The 15,913-nt window shown below is 29.0% G+C and overlaps 1 protein-coding gene across 1 annotated transcript; it reads right to left on the bottom strand.

The window, feature by feature from the left end:
- Positions 1-1,742: 1,742 nt before the first annotated feature.
- Positions 1,743-5,115, bottom strand: LOC133303573 (protein VERNALIZATION 3-like). Its single transcript, XM_061503495.1, has 4 exons — positions 4,889-5,115; positions 4,715-4,776; positions 3,892-3,932; positions 1,743-2,444 (listed from the first exon to the last, which is right to left on the bottom strand). Exons 1-4 carry the CDS (start codon positions 5,096-5,098, stop codon positions 2,218-2,220), a joined length of 540 nt encoding a protein of 179 aa, XP_061359479.1. The 5' UTR covers positions 5,099-5,115; the 3' UTR covers positions 1,743-2,217.
- Positions 5,116-15,913: the final 10,798 nt, after the last annotated feature.

Below are 15,913 nucleotides of genomic sequence, written 5' to 3'. Positions count from 1 at the left end.
AAGTTCAAAATCACTTACCTCCTATATTTATTTTATTATTATTTATTTTCCTGTGATTTTTTTCATCCGGTCCATCTTGTAACTCTGATAATAATTAAATGAGGAAGGTTATAGTTACAACTTTTTTTTACAACCTCTTACAACCATATCTTAACACCGTTGATTTTCGCCAATCAATGGTTATTATTTTCGCAAATTAAACTTTTAATTAATTATTAATTCACAATAAATGATAACTATTGATTGGCGAAAATCAACGGTGTTAAGATATGGTTGTAAGAGATTGTAAAAAAAAAGTTGTAAGTATAACCTTCCTCTAAATAAATTAAACTATAAATTTTACCCTTATAAAAAGAATCATTGTAGAGATAATAATTTTATACTGCAGTGTTATTTTTTTCATCCAATTTTGATTGTTTTCTAAAATTTATACCAAACTATAAAAAAATTCTATCTTAAAGATGTTGAGAAAAAAATTACAATGAAAACTGCAAGTTAGAAAATAATTTCAATTTTTCAACAAGACAATATTCACAACATTGTTAGTAAGAATAAATGCCTAGAACTATTATTTTTCTTTTTAAGATTTTTTAATAAAATTGACTTGTATTTTATTCATAATTATTGTAAGCAAGAGTTCAATTTAATTCATGTTATTTGTATTTTAACTCAATCGACTCCTCACTTAACCCAGTTTATAATAAATGAGGAGCTTAAACTCATTTATTTGAATTTTTTATATTTTCATGTTTTATTCATAGTCAATTCGCTTTTCATCTATGCATATTTTCTTATAGTTTTGAGCGTAATGTAATGTTGGTGAGTAGTATACATTAATAGAGCAATCAACTCGTTAATATATTAGCATTTTTTCCAATATTTTTATTTTCTTTGTTACCTATCTCTGTCTCACATTTTTTCATTTTAATTTTTAAACTCAGATTAAAAAATATATTTACATATAAATTGATTACATAAATAATATTTAATTTTATTTATTAAATTTAAGATATCAATACATTTATCAAACTCAAGTCAAGTCAGTTTTATTGAAGATATATAAATTTGTATAAGAGGAAAATAATAATTCTAAGTGTGCATTCTTACTAACAATATTGTGAATATTATCTTATTGGAAGATCGAAAATTAGTTGCTAATTTGCAGCTTTCGTTGTAATATTTCTCTCAACATCATTGGGATGAAATTGTTTTTGACAATTTGGTATAAATTTTAGAAAACAATCAGAGATGGATGAAAAAAATAATATTGCAGTGTAAAATTCTTATTTCTACAATGATTCTTTTTACAAGGGTAAAATGAATAGTTTAATTTAACTTTTAACAGAATTAGGAGGTGGACTAAATGGAAAGAAAATCATAAAGGGTGAAATGATAAAAATAAAATAAAAAAATTAACCATTAGGGGATAAGTGATATTTAGAGAAATCATATAGGGGTTTTTTAAACTTTTCCCAATTTTGAAATAATAAAATTGTTGAAAGTAGTTTTCAGAGGGAATTTTCATCAGATTCATAAATGGTGGTCAGATTAAGGTGATGGGAGATTTTGGGCAAAAGTTGTATATTCTGTGTCGTCGAATTGGATTGTTACATATTCATTAGATCGAAAACAAGTTCAAACTATGTACCCAAAAAAAAAAAAAAAAATTCAAACTGGGCTTATTGCATGGATATAAAGATATCCACTAGGCCTAGTTTGGATGGCTCAGGGTGTTGGAGGCCCATAATTTCTGACACATTTTGACACATAAAGATATCCGCTAAGTCTGTGGAGTGTATATGTAAGCAGAATTGCAGTAATAAATTGACACCAACTTCACATTTTGACACCAACTTCCAAGTTTATAGAGGTTTCGAAAAACTTGTACAGCATTAATAAGATTGACAGCGTACTGTCACAGTCCTCAACGTATTATTACTAGAGGATTGCTGCACTCAGGCATTAATACCTAACATTTTCCATTATTTTTCATTCTTCTGTTTTTTTCTTATATATTATGGAAATATTGTTTTTCATGTTATAGAAAAAAATTTATCTCCTGCAACACACACAAAAGTGAGTAAGACCTGTTTTTTCTTAATGAGTCTCACCCATTTTTTTATATGTTGCATGAAATAATTTGTCTCATGTAACGTAAGAAACAATATTCTAATATATTATTATATATTATGAAGGGTGTTTGTTGCTCTGTTTAGATTACGACATCCTCCTTCCACCGGAACCACCTTGTCGTTGACAATTGAAATAGACAGCAGCAACTGGTAATCCAAGATTATAAACTTCTGCAAAATCTCTAGTAATGAAATTTTGGCGCCATCCTGGAGCAATGATTGTGTGTCTACCCATTTGACGAAACAACACAAATACAAAACGATGAATCCCTGAAGTTGGTCGTGGACTTTCATAGCTCACAATCTCTTGTCCTATATATAAATTCAATACCATCCATGAGTAATAACAATTAAATGACAATATATTTTTGTTTCTCTCAACTCGGTCAAAAACTTACATTCTTTTTAAATATTTTTAAGCATAAAAAAAAACGATCATAATAAAAATGATCATCCTGACAGCATCGAGTTCTTAGTATAAAGTTTTTAATACTATCATCTAAAGGTGTGTTAAACTTCTAACTTCTAACTTCTAAGTAAAGAATTATATACTTGTTTTATTATTAGTATTATTATTAAATTTCTTTACAAATTTAGTAAGGGATAATTAAATGATAGTATAAACAACTCTTACATTGACAATAAATAAAAATTCAATTCAATTAACTACCATGTCAAACCTCATACGGTTTAAGCAAGAATAAATTTGTAATTGAACTATTGATATGTTCATTTATTTGAAAGACATTTTTAATGCTAATTTTTAGGCACTTTGATTGAGTACAAAGCATTATATAATTTTTCAATTCAACATGCATCCTCTACACATTAGATTTAGTTTTTCGAGAAATTCACAAATTAACTAAAAGTTTGTATAATACATATTTATTTTTTTTGTATAATACATATTAATCTCATGCAGTTTACTAATCTAAAGTATTTTCTACTCATTTAATTTTCCCAAAAATTAATATATGATATAACTTTTAAACAAACGATATCAAAATATCAGCAACTTAATCATATATTTATTATTTAACTTTTAAAGTTTAACATGAAAATAAAATATTTATCTAAGTATAATTAAATTATTCCATTAATTCAATTTTATTTTCAAAAAAAGAAATTATAGTTCAACTGCAGATATAAAAAATAATAAGTATATTGTTCCTTACTTATTTTTTTGTTTTTTTGTTTTAAAAAACTAATAAGTAAGGAACAATATACTTTTGTTTTTACTCTTCATATATATTGTGCAATGAGCTGTTATATCGTAAAATTTAGTTCATAAAAGGGATGACAAATTATAATATTGTCCATCCTTTTTCTGCTTCTGAAAAATCATGAATACTGCAAAATAAAAGGGATGAGGAATTGAATAAGGAAGTTAGATTTTATTTATACTTTAACATATAATTAAGTTTGGATAGCAAGCGCGTATATAATAGAGTTATAAGTTATAACCAAATAATTAAAGGGAAAATAGTTTGCTTTTTAAAGGAGTTAAATTATGTCTTTTTATTCCGTTATAACTATGTATTTTGAAGAGTACATAATTATAATATTAAAATTGTATTTTAGTTAACGTGAAAAGTAAAAAAAATATAATTTTAATATTATAACTATCTATTCTCATAAATACATAATTATAAAAAGGTGAAAGGATATAATTTAAATATTTCCCATAATTAAAAGATCAAAGATTAAAAGGAAAGAAGAGTCAGAAAAAAAAAAAAGATAAAAAAAGTTGTGTACGTACCGAAGGTTGCCCCTGTAGTCGCTGGAATATTGGTTACCAACCTACGCATCCATTAAAAAAAAAATAGTTATTTTTGTTTACTAAAAAATGTTTTTCAATTTATATAATATCCATACAATCTTATTTGTGAGTCATAAGCTAATAGCTGCACTAACTCTTTTTTTTTTTTTTTCCAAAAATCTCTTAGAAGTTTTAATTTTAAAAACTAAAGGAGAAGAGGGTGTGGATTGATTTTTACAAAGTGATACATTTTTAAATCGATACAGTAAATCACCAGTGAAATTTGTTTTTAAAGAGAAGCAAAAGAGACTTTGAAAACTGTTTAACATATAATAAATTATATATTTATTTTGCAAATATATATTTAAAATGACCAAGCACCTATTGCATGCATGTGCATAAAGTCGTAAAAGGCTGGACAGTCCCAACTATTTTTGTTTAATACATTTTATCTTAAGAAAAGCCCTACTTAAACGTGAAGTATGAAAGTGAACACTAAACACGTACGTGGATGAACTGGCATGAGTTTGAGCTCTGGTTACATTATATATGTGGATGACATTGTGTTTATTAGAAATGAAAAATGATTGAGAAATTACAAACGAAACTATAAAGAAATATGAAATGAGTAACATGGGCTACTAAGACAATTTTTTGACATGAAACCATATCAAGCAGATAATAGAATGTTTATTTGTCAAAGAATAGTGCAAAGAATGTTCTAAAATTCTCAGAATATTTGGAAGAATCTTACATTAATAGTAGACGTACACAATATTACGCATAGACATGGCGAGAGAAGGGTACTTTAATTACTACTTACCAGTGGAGATATTCCCTCATATTTGGGTCACTTGGGCTAGGTGCATCAGGGTCCACCATGACCTGAAGATCATGAGTGCATGCCATAATTAAGCTCACCACCGGTATAACTCAACAACTCTAGAAAATGAAGAATGTAACTAAATACTGAAGGATGATCAATTGAAGATTTTACCAGAGTGTATAGTGTCCTGAGGTCATCTCCACCAATATCAACTCTTGGTTGGTTAACTATTTGGGAGGGTTTGAGCTCACCGCTATTGAAGACTTCTTTGTTATTGTTATAGACAGGCCTCAGAGACACAGAACTTGTAAAGTGATCCAAAACATCTCCTATTACACGTCCAACAACAAGAGGGTTCATTGTTCTGGGCATAATACTCATGAACAGTACGTACTCCTTGATTTGCTCCGTGTGTCCAATTCCAATGGTGGCCTTGCCTTGCCTTTTATATATGCCTTGGTATGTGAGTTTATCAATAGATTCTGGTTTTTTTTTTCTTTTTAATCCTTTTTTCTATTTATCTTCTATGTTTGTGACATATATTTTGGAGAACAGAATTGTTGAGATATATAGTCCCAGATTGGTTGTATATAGTCCCACATTGATTATATGTGCAACTAATGTGGAATTTATATATCTCAACAAGAATGAAGGAGACACAATCATTGTTGTAAAAAACGCTATTAAAACCGTAGAAACTTACGTTTTTACATTTTTATTGAAATTATGTGTAAAAATGTAAGTAAAAATATTTTTCAATATACATATAAATATAAGTTTTAATATTTTTACACTCAATATAAACAAGTTGTATACATTCACTTCAAAAATGACATCGTTTTAAATTGTGTTGAAAAAAATTATAATGAAAAAGACTATTACAACCCTGAAATAAATTATGATTATAAAAATATCTTGGGTTCAATGTAGTTAACTTATATATATTGACTGCAAAAAATACAAACTCATATATATTTATATATATATATATATATATATATATATATATACGAATGTTATACTTACAATATATTTTCATTTAAAACATCTTACAAATTTTTTGGCGCAAATTATATTTAGTATGACCGGTCATACACTCTTGATTGAAGTATGACCGGTCATACTTAATGTAGTTTGTAAGAATTTATAAATAAAAAAATTTTAAATATAACATTTTCTGTATATATATATAGGGACATGTTATATTTACAAAATTTTTGCTTACAAACTACACTAAGTACGACCGGTCATACTTTAATCATGTAGTGTACGACCAGTCGTACTTAGTGTAATTTACAAAAAAAAATTTGTAAACGGATCCTATCTTATATATGAGCAGGTTATATTTACAAACTTTTTTGTTTACAAACTACACTATATTCTCCCGGGAGAATACAAACTTTTACAAACTATATTATGTTCTCCCGAGAGAATACAGTGTAAATTGTAAAATAATTCAAAAAAATTTGTAAACAGATCTTGTCCCATATATATATATATATATATATATATATATATATATATATATATATATATATATATATAAAGAAAGAAATAAAGGACTGTGTGTGAAAGGGAGCATCCTTTAGAAAGTTATAAAGACTTATAAGTCAACATATATAGAATGAAAAATACAGTTCCCAATAAAGGACTCGGATTCCCTCACCTGTTGCACCTTTCTATCAATAAAGCCCTTGAACTTGACCATAGGATTTGATCACTGAAATTCTTCCTGGGCCCCGTTGAGCTGGATCATTTTGTGAAAGAACTAATTTCGTTATCTGAGTTTGTTGGTTCCATGCACAGTTAAATTTGGTTTATTCATAGATGAAACATCAGATTACTTTTTGTATGATTACGTTTTAGATCTATGACTATGATTTTAAAGGCAACCATTTCTTTAACTTTTGGATAAAGCAGTATATTCCTCTTTTTCTTGGTTTCTTTAGTTAATAGATCGATTACCGTTACATGATGAGAAAAGTGCTTAGTTTGGAGGCTTTGATATGTAACTTTTTTTTCCTGTTGTATATCGAAATATATTTCTATATCGTGGTTTCGGAGACTTTTATTCATGTCAAGTTTTGCCCATGGCCACCTGTGTTGAAGTCTTCCATTATATATACATGTTTATGTTCGTGATTGGAGTACTAATGCTTAAATTGCTTGTTAGGGAATATTTGGTACAGTAGAAATTTTTATTTGTCCGGAAATCTCGATTTTCAAAAATATAATTTTTACATTCAGTTTACGATAATATCTGAAAATTTAAAATTTTAAAAATTTCAATTTTCCGAAAATCCGGAAATAATCGGTATACCAAACGACCCCTTATATTATTATTTGTACAGTTTTCTTAGTAGAATACTCTATATGGATGAGACCATGAAATATGCACTAGCCGATAAAGAACTAATTCATCGCTTAATTATGAGGTGAAAGTTACATAAATAATTTTATAATATATTTTTTAAGGAAAAATAATTTGTCATGTTACATAACAATAAACCATTTTTCTTACACACAATCTAAGCTGGGTTTCACTTTTGATTTTTTTCTCACTTTACTATTTAATGGACCCCACATATATCATGAGTGTGTAGGAAAATAATCTCTTGTCACGTAACATTATAAAAACAAAACCCATTTTTTAATATGTCTTATCACACAAGAGTTTATTAAACTTAAAAGATAAATAATATATAGCCTGTCTAGTGCTAAAAAAATTTATAATATTTAATTATTTATTTATAAAATGAAAACAATACGTAAGAATTGAACTCCATAGTCATGAACACTGTGAGATTTTTATATCATGCGTAAAGTCAATTCAACTTAAACACTTAAGTTATTAAATGAAGGTCATATTAATAATTTTATAATATATTTATGTAAGATCTTTGGCCTTGCAATATATTGAATGCGTTGGAGTACATTGCTAAATGTTGGAGTGTGAATGGGGATATATCCCTCCCCAAAAACAATACCTATATTTCTTGGTGGCTAATCTAAGTTTTTTGTCAGGTTCTCAAGTACCCAGTTCAGTTTTATACTTAGACTTTAGCTAAAGTTATACGTGCATTCATCATCAACAGAGTATGAGAGGTTTCTGCATGCCTGCTTGTCATACTTCTTGTGGTCCTGCAAAGATATAAATAAGAGAGAGAAACGAGCGAATTTCCTTATTCTAGATATGTGGATGCAAAATTGAAGTAGCTAGACGTTGACATTCATGAGTGATCCAATTATTCTAAAGCTATTTACGACATTCTCTTAGATTGTCCAGCCAATAAGGTAAAGGGTGCAAGAAGAAAGGAAGAATGAGAATCTAACACAACCTTTCACTTTTGTCACCATGTAATCCTCGAACATTTTCTTTGGATGAAATAAAAAGGTAAAAAGCGTAAGTTAAATTTATCTCAATGTCACCTATGATTCCTTTTATATATATATAGGCAAAATTAATTCTCATGTTGCACTCATCTCCTCTTACTCTCAATTCGTAAAATGTAACCAACTCTTTTTTTTTTTCAAAAAACTAATGGGACTCAATTTATTTCTATCTACAGAAAAAGTTGCTGATCTCCGGCCGCAGTAGAAATACAATGCCCATATATATATATATATATATATATATATATATATATATATATATATATATATATATATATTTCTGCAGTCACTTTAGATAAGGTTATTTACAGCTACCCTATTTTAAGTAAGTATGACCGGTCATACATTAAAATTGCATTTTCTCTCTTCGCCACATCAGCCGACAACGTCTGAGGAAAGAGAAAAAAAGAACAGCTTTATTGTTATAACTACGTATGACCGGTCATACTTAGTTAAAAAAAGATAGGTGTAAATATCTTTATCTAAAGTGATTGTAGAAATACTTTTTCCATATATATATATAGGGTTTACATTTCTACAGCAGATGTATGTGCAACAATCAAATACTTGCCATATATATACTTGAAAGCATTAAATGTGGGGAATCATAACCATCCAAAGGATGAAAGCATTAAATGCGGAAAATCATAACCATACACCTGTTGTTGCAGTACGTAAAGCGGCTGTAGAAATGATTTTACCATATATGTATATAAGGGTTTTCGTTTGTCATGCAACATAACATGGTAAAGTTTCCTACAGACACAATATTTCGTGGGGCACACAATTTATGAAAAAAAAGAAAAAAAAAATAAGCACGGAAAACGAATCTCTACAACATGCATGACATGGTAACTTTTCCTACAACATAACTCTTATAAAACTCATATATATATAAAGAATGAAAAGACAAATAAATGAAATTGGATTATGAATATATGGTCAAGATTAAAACATAAATTCATATGACTCTGTTAAGTTAAATTATGCGTTTGATCCTCCTAGTACTGTCTTTGGGAGGGGTTTAAATTTTAAAACCTTAATTCCAAGACCTGCTCTGAATCGGACTAGTTGTGAAACGATGAATCGATTGAAATATCTCCAAAAAAATTAAATAAGTAAATTATAACATTGATAATTGATAGAAATTGAATAATTAATATTAATTATTCTCATTAAAAAGATAATGAGCTCTTAATATGCTTCATATTGTTGTAAAACACAAATTTATGGATGACTTGAATTCTGAATTATGTGACTATTGGCACTAATGGTACAATTATCCGTCATTTATTTTTTGTAACCACTACACTAATAGAGTATCAATTTCTCATTTATGGTTGTATCCCTATATATACATGATGTTGTAAGATTCATAAATCCCGGATCATATATATGATTATAAAATACCAAATAATATGAAATTAAATTTGGGCACCTTGTTGGATCATCACAAGTCGAAGGAAAGAAGGGATTATATGTCAGGATATTCCTCTCCATAACCTATTCCAAATGTGGCAGCCTCAATGCGATGGGAGCATGACGGCTCATGGGGCTTAATCTCAATATAAATAGGCTAGAGAGGAGATCTAACCAACTGCCCTGAAAAGAGTTTGTATCCACTAGGTCTATTGTTGTCAAAAATTAGTCTAAAAACGTAGAAACGGTAGAAATACAGTGTAAAAACGTGTTAAAACACAAGTAGAAACGGTCTTTAGTAGAAACGGGTAAAAACGTCGTGTAGGAACGTAAAAACGATAGAAACACAAGTTTTTACGTTTTTTACCGTTTTTACTTAAACTCAATTGTTTTATAAATAAATAAAAAACTATTTTCCATTTTTTTAAATTCAATTTTCTCTTTTAATATTTTTGAACTTGTGTCTTATATAGTTATATGACTTAAATCTTTTAAATATGAAGTTATTAATTAAATTTTGAGTAGTGACTTATGTGATTTTTTTTACATGAATATATATATAATTTTGTATCTTGACCTTAAGTAGTAAAAACTTTACGTTTCGTCTCGTTTCTATGATTTACGTTTCTACCACCCATTTCGATTATACGTAGAAACTCGATTTTGACTATATTGACTGGATCCACCCATCATGGAAAAATCAAGGTCATACTAAAGCCTGCATTGTTGCCTAATTAGGCCCAATATCAACAGATGCCATAAGCCCAGCTCAATATGATCACAATGGGCTAATCAAAATAATGCAATTGGAATATCCATTAACCCGATTAATTTTAAAACATACAACTAATTAATTAATATTCCCCACATAATGAAAAATTTCTACCATTCTCCCACTTGGGCTATATTAATTAATTTACTATTATTTTAAAATTATTTTTATTTTGAAATGACTCTAGGTTAATAACTAAAAACTCATCTTACGTGGCCACGATTTTGAAAAGTAATATTTCAATTACAGCATAGCAACACAATTCAATCCAATATAACCTTATCATAGAAACATGGCAATCAATATACCGAAAATATCATAGCATATGACCTTCCATAGTCACATACAATAAGTATTACATTTTCATGAATTAGGGCCCAGTAGTGTAGTAAGAATTAGTGCTAAAATATGATCAACAATATAACACACTAATTCTTATTGATCCTCAATGTAATTTCTCAACAACATGAAATTATATTAGTGCAATTTTCAAACAACATGAAATTGCACTCCATAATGCAATTTCTCAACAACATGAAATTGCATTACCGCAATTTTGAAACAAATTAAAATTGCCTTTCAATCCGATTTCTTAACAACATGAAATTGTATTAGTGCAATTTTCAAACGACATGAAATTGCTCAGGTTAGTTAAACCAATATGTCACAATACAACATGAGATATCAAAATTTGTGACATCCAGACATCTTTAAGCTCAACATGCTTAAAGATACTATTCATACATATATTTCTCAGTCAACAGGAGAAATAACAATAACGATGATCATTAATTATGAAAATTCAAACAAATGTCACAAACATCATCAGTTTGCATAGAAAATTTATCAAAAAAGCAAATTGAATATGACTCCCACTAATCAAGATAATCAAAAGAATTTAAAATACTCAAAAGTAAGCCTCTATAACTCCTACTAATTAAGGGAATCAAAAGAATCTAAAGCACTCATGTTCTATACAAACAAAAAAGGCTCTTGTTTCATACAGTAAAAGAACATCTTATTAAAAAATAAAATGTCATCTACATAAAGTACCAAGAAGATATATCTACTCCCACTTATTTTCATGTAGATGCATTGGTCAAATATATATTTGTAAAATAATGTAAATAAACTAATAGAAAAGTTCACTATTAAGGCAATAAAGAATGCATCAAAATAAACTATAAGGCAACATATAACTTTAATTAAAGCAAATTATTACAACGGGGTCAACATAATAGTACATTTCTCTTTGGGCAAAATACACATACCAAAGTCTCAATCATGGTCAGGACATCAGATGAGTTATTCAATGAGCACAACAAGTTATCATAATAAGGCAAACAAATTAGTGCACTCCCCTTTAGGTAGAATGCACAAACAAGGTTAGAACCTCAAATGAATCAATCAATGAGCATAATATTGGGTTTGAAAATCTATCCCTTTTTGATAGATAGATCTCTAGACCAAATTGAGCCTCCAAAAATTTCATCTATAAAAAAAATTGGCTTGAGAGATTTGTCCCATTTGGGCAAAAAAATCACATAAACTAATGTACCTCCAATAACTTCATCTCCAACAAGCTTTCAATCAAAACACACAATAACCTCCTTTTGGGCAGAAAATTTTATGAAACAAATAGAAGCATTACCAAATCACAAAGAAATTTCCATGAATTAATACACGCAATCCCACTTTGGTGGTAGTCACCCGTAATAATTCATATATATAAACTCCTACACCTCTTGCCTAAAATCATAACACAATCCACAAGGTGTAACACCCTTATTGATCAGGAATTCAAATACAATAGCATTCTAAAAAAAATGTTTTGCATTTAAACAGTTCAAACGGAAGCATACAACTAAATAAATAAAAATATTCTATAAATTATATATCTTCATTTCTTATAATTTGACATAGTCAATAACTCATCAATGACATGGTTGTTGTTAGTGGCAAAACAATTTATTGACATACACAATGCAACAAGATTAAATTTGACAATAACAAAATAATTTATATATCATAAACTCCTTTTGGGCAGGGTATATAATATGCAAATATTTTTCACCGCATGAAGATTTGAACAACAAGGAGAATCACATACAATTATAAAAATTCATCCTCGTTGGGCAGACAAACTTTTAAATTATATATATTTCTGCTTACCAAAAAAATTATATATATTTCTCCATAATACCATGTGCAATTTAAAAATAATTTATTCCTTTTGGGTAGATAAATAATTTTAAATCATGTATTCCTATCAATAATTTCTTCATACAATTTTTTAAATTATTATATATAACAATCCCCTTTGGGAAGGTAATTAACATATAATAATTCAAAATAATATATTAATAACATGAAGCACTTAGCAACATGTGTTTACATGTGTTTCCAACAACATGAAATACTTCACAATATGTGTTTCCATAAATCATTTGCATTTGTTAATCCAACAAATTTGCCATAAAAATTCAGCACTTAACATTAAAGTATAAGACAAAAATTACTAGCTATGCTTAAGTAGGAGAGCGACAACAACTTAAGTCAATTTGGGGAAAGTGAATATTGCTATCAAGTTCATGACTCAACATAATAATTTTCCAGTAATAATTTAGATTCTCAAAATTCATGAATATATATATTTTAGAGGAAAAAAATTTACAGAAGCCAGAAGCGTCAAAAGAGGAAGGAGCATGAGGCGTCATTTTTTTTTTCTTGAGAGAGAGAAAGGGTTGAAAGTGGCAAATGAAAAACAGGAAAGTGATTCTCTTTTTGTATCATGAAACGGAGAAGCAAAATAAAATTGTTTCTTTTTTTTTTCCAACACAAAAATTAAACTGATTCATCCCGGAAACAAAAAAAAAAATTAATTTTACCAAAAGCTGTTTATATCTCAAAAACATAAATTTAAAAAAAAAAAAAAAATTGATTCTCATATAGTTTTCATGCACATCCTACTTCTATAGATGATATGTATACGGTGCTCGTTTACAATTTAACATCTAAAAATTTATGTCCTCAGCTAGCCCTTGGGAAGGTTCCAAAGTTTGGAAAAAGTTCAATATTAGCATCTTTCAACCTCATCTTTAACTAGGATTTTCATATTCACATCCCACCTGCAACCTTACATTTCAGACAAAGCTAAAACTTCTTCAAAATTTTCACGTCATTAAAAAATGATCATTTCACTTCATGAGACAATGATAGTTTATGTAAATGACATGAATGACCTTTAAATGACTTACCTAAGAACCCCTCCTCTTTTTGTGTTTTTGAATGAACGAAACGTCTCTATTTATAAAGATTCGCATGAAGTTGGAACAAACATTGCGTTTCACACACTATCACTTTTTCTTTTTTCTTTTTTTCTTTGCAGTTTTGAAGCCATCCCCCGGCCTAAGGAAGTTTGCCACATATTCCTTTCTCTTTTTGTTTTGCATTAAAGCCACTATAATGGGCTAGACCCACATCATTTACAAAGAATATTTGTTCATGTGAACGAAGTTCACGCACAAAATCAACAAGGTATATATTTTCCTTTTTAAACTCAAACTTGATTATTGATCTACTTTTATCTAATGGTTCACATGGCTAAAAAATTATAATCATTAGATAAAAATGAGATCAACAGTCAAGATTAGATTAAAAAAGTAACTTATACTGCAAACAAAAAGTAAACCGATTTTACCAAAAGCTGTTTATATCCCAAAAAAATTTATCTGTGACAGACACATATTCACCAGGATCCGTGGAAAGATCCTGGAAAAAAAAATCTGTCTGCAGCAGATAAAAAAATTTTGCCCAAAGGCAGAAACACTTTTTCATTACTTGAGATATATTTATCTCCGGTCAGTCCAAAACTACGTTGTTTTGTTTATTTATTTCATTATATTAATTGATTCACCTATGAATGGTTATGATTATCATTTTCTCTCTCCTCCTTTATCACCATTGATCCATCTTTGTACGGTTATAATTTAGTAGCCGGAGATAAAATTATCTCAAGCAACTTGAAAAACGATAAGTCATATATATATATATATATATATATATATATATTAGCAAAACTCTTCAAAGGAAAGTATTACAACAAAAAAGAAGTACGATTACCAAATAGTGATAGCTCAATTGGTAGCAAGGAGCTGAGTAAGTAGAAAGGAAAGGGCATTGGTTCGATCCCTACATGTCACCTTTGGAAGGGATTTGAATATCTTCATCCCTGATCCGCCATGCACTCCAAATCAGTCTCATAGCCGACTCAAAGAGTCGAATCTGTTGACATACCGGGATGAGCCAACTTGCTTCAAAGAGATAATTAGGATTGAGTTAACTCCAACAACAACAAAAACAAGGACTACGATTGAAATTAGATCCAGGAGTTGAAATTTGAAGGAGATCCTTGGTTTTCGAAGAATTCATCTTTCACGCTTTCAGCATGTGATATTAATCGTGATTTCAGTAAGTGAATGAACTTATTTGTCCTATAACTAAACTCCGACTGAATAGTAATGTGAACTATACTTTTACACCTAACATTGTTCTAGAAAATTATAAACTTGTTAGGTACTAACATGCAAAAGGGTTCAATCGAGATGTAAAGTTGCAAAAAAACTGCTATACGCTGCGGAAATGGTACAAACTTCTCCTAGCCACAAAATTGTATGGAGATCATCAATATGGGAATTGCAGGTAACTCCAACGTTTAAGCTTTTGATGTGACGATTTTTCCTTGAAAGCTTGGCTGTTAAAAGCAATTTAATTCATAGACTTGAATGACTTAAATGGTGAATGTATAATTTGCAACATAGGTTTAGAATATGAAAATTACCTACTTATCCAATGATGGAATTTGTTTCCTCTAACGCGAAATTTCACTTTTCTTCCGCATCCTACTATTCTCCCTTGGTGGCTTGCTTACTGCATAGGAATAAGTTGGAATGAGTAGATGGATATGTACAGCTTCTATGAAAACCTTGGATTGATAGAAATGATCATCCATTCCATGTAAAAATATAGCCTCCCTCTAAAACAGTGACAAAAAGCTAGTGAAGAATGAAAAGATTTCTAAAATGCCACAAGGCTCCCCATTTAATCTTCTCCGGTTTAATTTTTTGTTGACCACCTTGTTTATAAAGAAATTTGCATCCTCCCGAATTAGTTACTAATAAGAGCATGTCATGTTATAAACATATTATAAGAAAGAAAGAGACAAAAACATATTATAATTTTTGTTGGGTCGACTAATTTTGTTTTATTTTTTTTGTTCTTTCATAATTTACATTGGGTTCGAATTTACCTCTTATAAGATGTGTTATTGGGTTGATAACGAGAGGATTCGAATTTACCTCTTAAAAGATGTGTTATTGGGTTGAAAGACTCCTTTACCTTGGATTAGACACCTATTGTGACGAACTGACCATCCTTAATTCCTTATGTCTTGCTTAACTTCAATGACAAAGGCATATCTTCTGGCTAAAAGTAACGGAGTTAAAAGAAATTCAAAGCTGTATATAATTTACCTTCCGAATTTTTTAAAAGATCATACATAAGACACATTCATTCTTTATTAAATGTGCAAAAATCTGGCTAATAGAAATCGT

Source organism: Gastrolobium bilobum, unplaced genomic scaffold (assembly GCF_033153095.1).
Source record: "Gastrolobium bilobum isolate Gb01-03AN ecotype WA unplaced genomic scaffold, APGP_CSIRO_Gbil_v1 utg23698, whole genome shotgun sequence".
NCBI lineage: Eukaryota > Viridiplantae > Streptophyta > Magnoliopsida > Fabales > Fabaceae > Gastrolobium > Gastrolobium bilobum.
This window is presented reverse-complemented; position numbering and strand designations above follow the sequence as displayed.

Bases quoted from the DNA above. Each gene is read 5' to 3' on its own strand.
- LOC133303573 (XM_061503495.1), bottom strand. From the start codon at position 5,098: ATGAGTATTATGCCCAGAACAATGAACCCTCTTGTTGTTGGACGTGTA. The intron at 4,777-4,888 runs GTAAAATCTTCA...CATGATCTTCAG, and splicing joins TCAGGACACTATACACTCTG to GTCATGGTGGACCCTGATGC. The intron at 3,933-4,714 runs GTAAGTAGTAAT...ATGGATGCGTAG, and splicing joins ATGAGGGAATATCTCCACTG to GTTGGTAACCAATATTCCAG.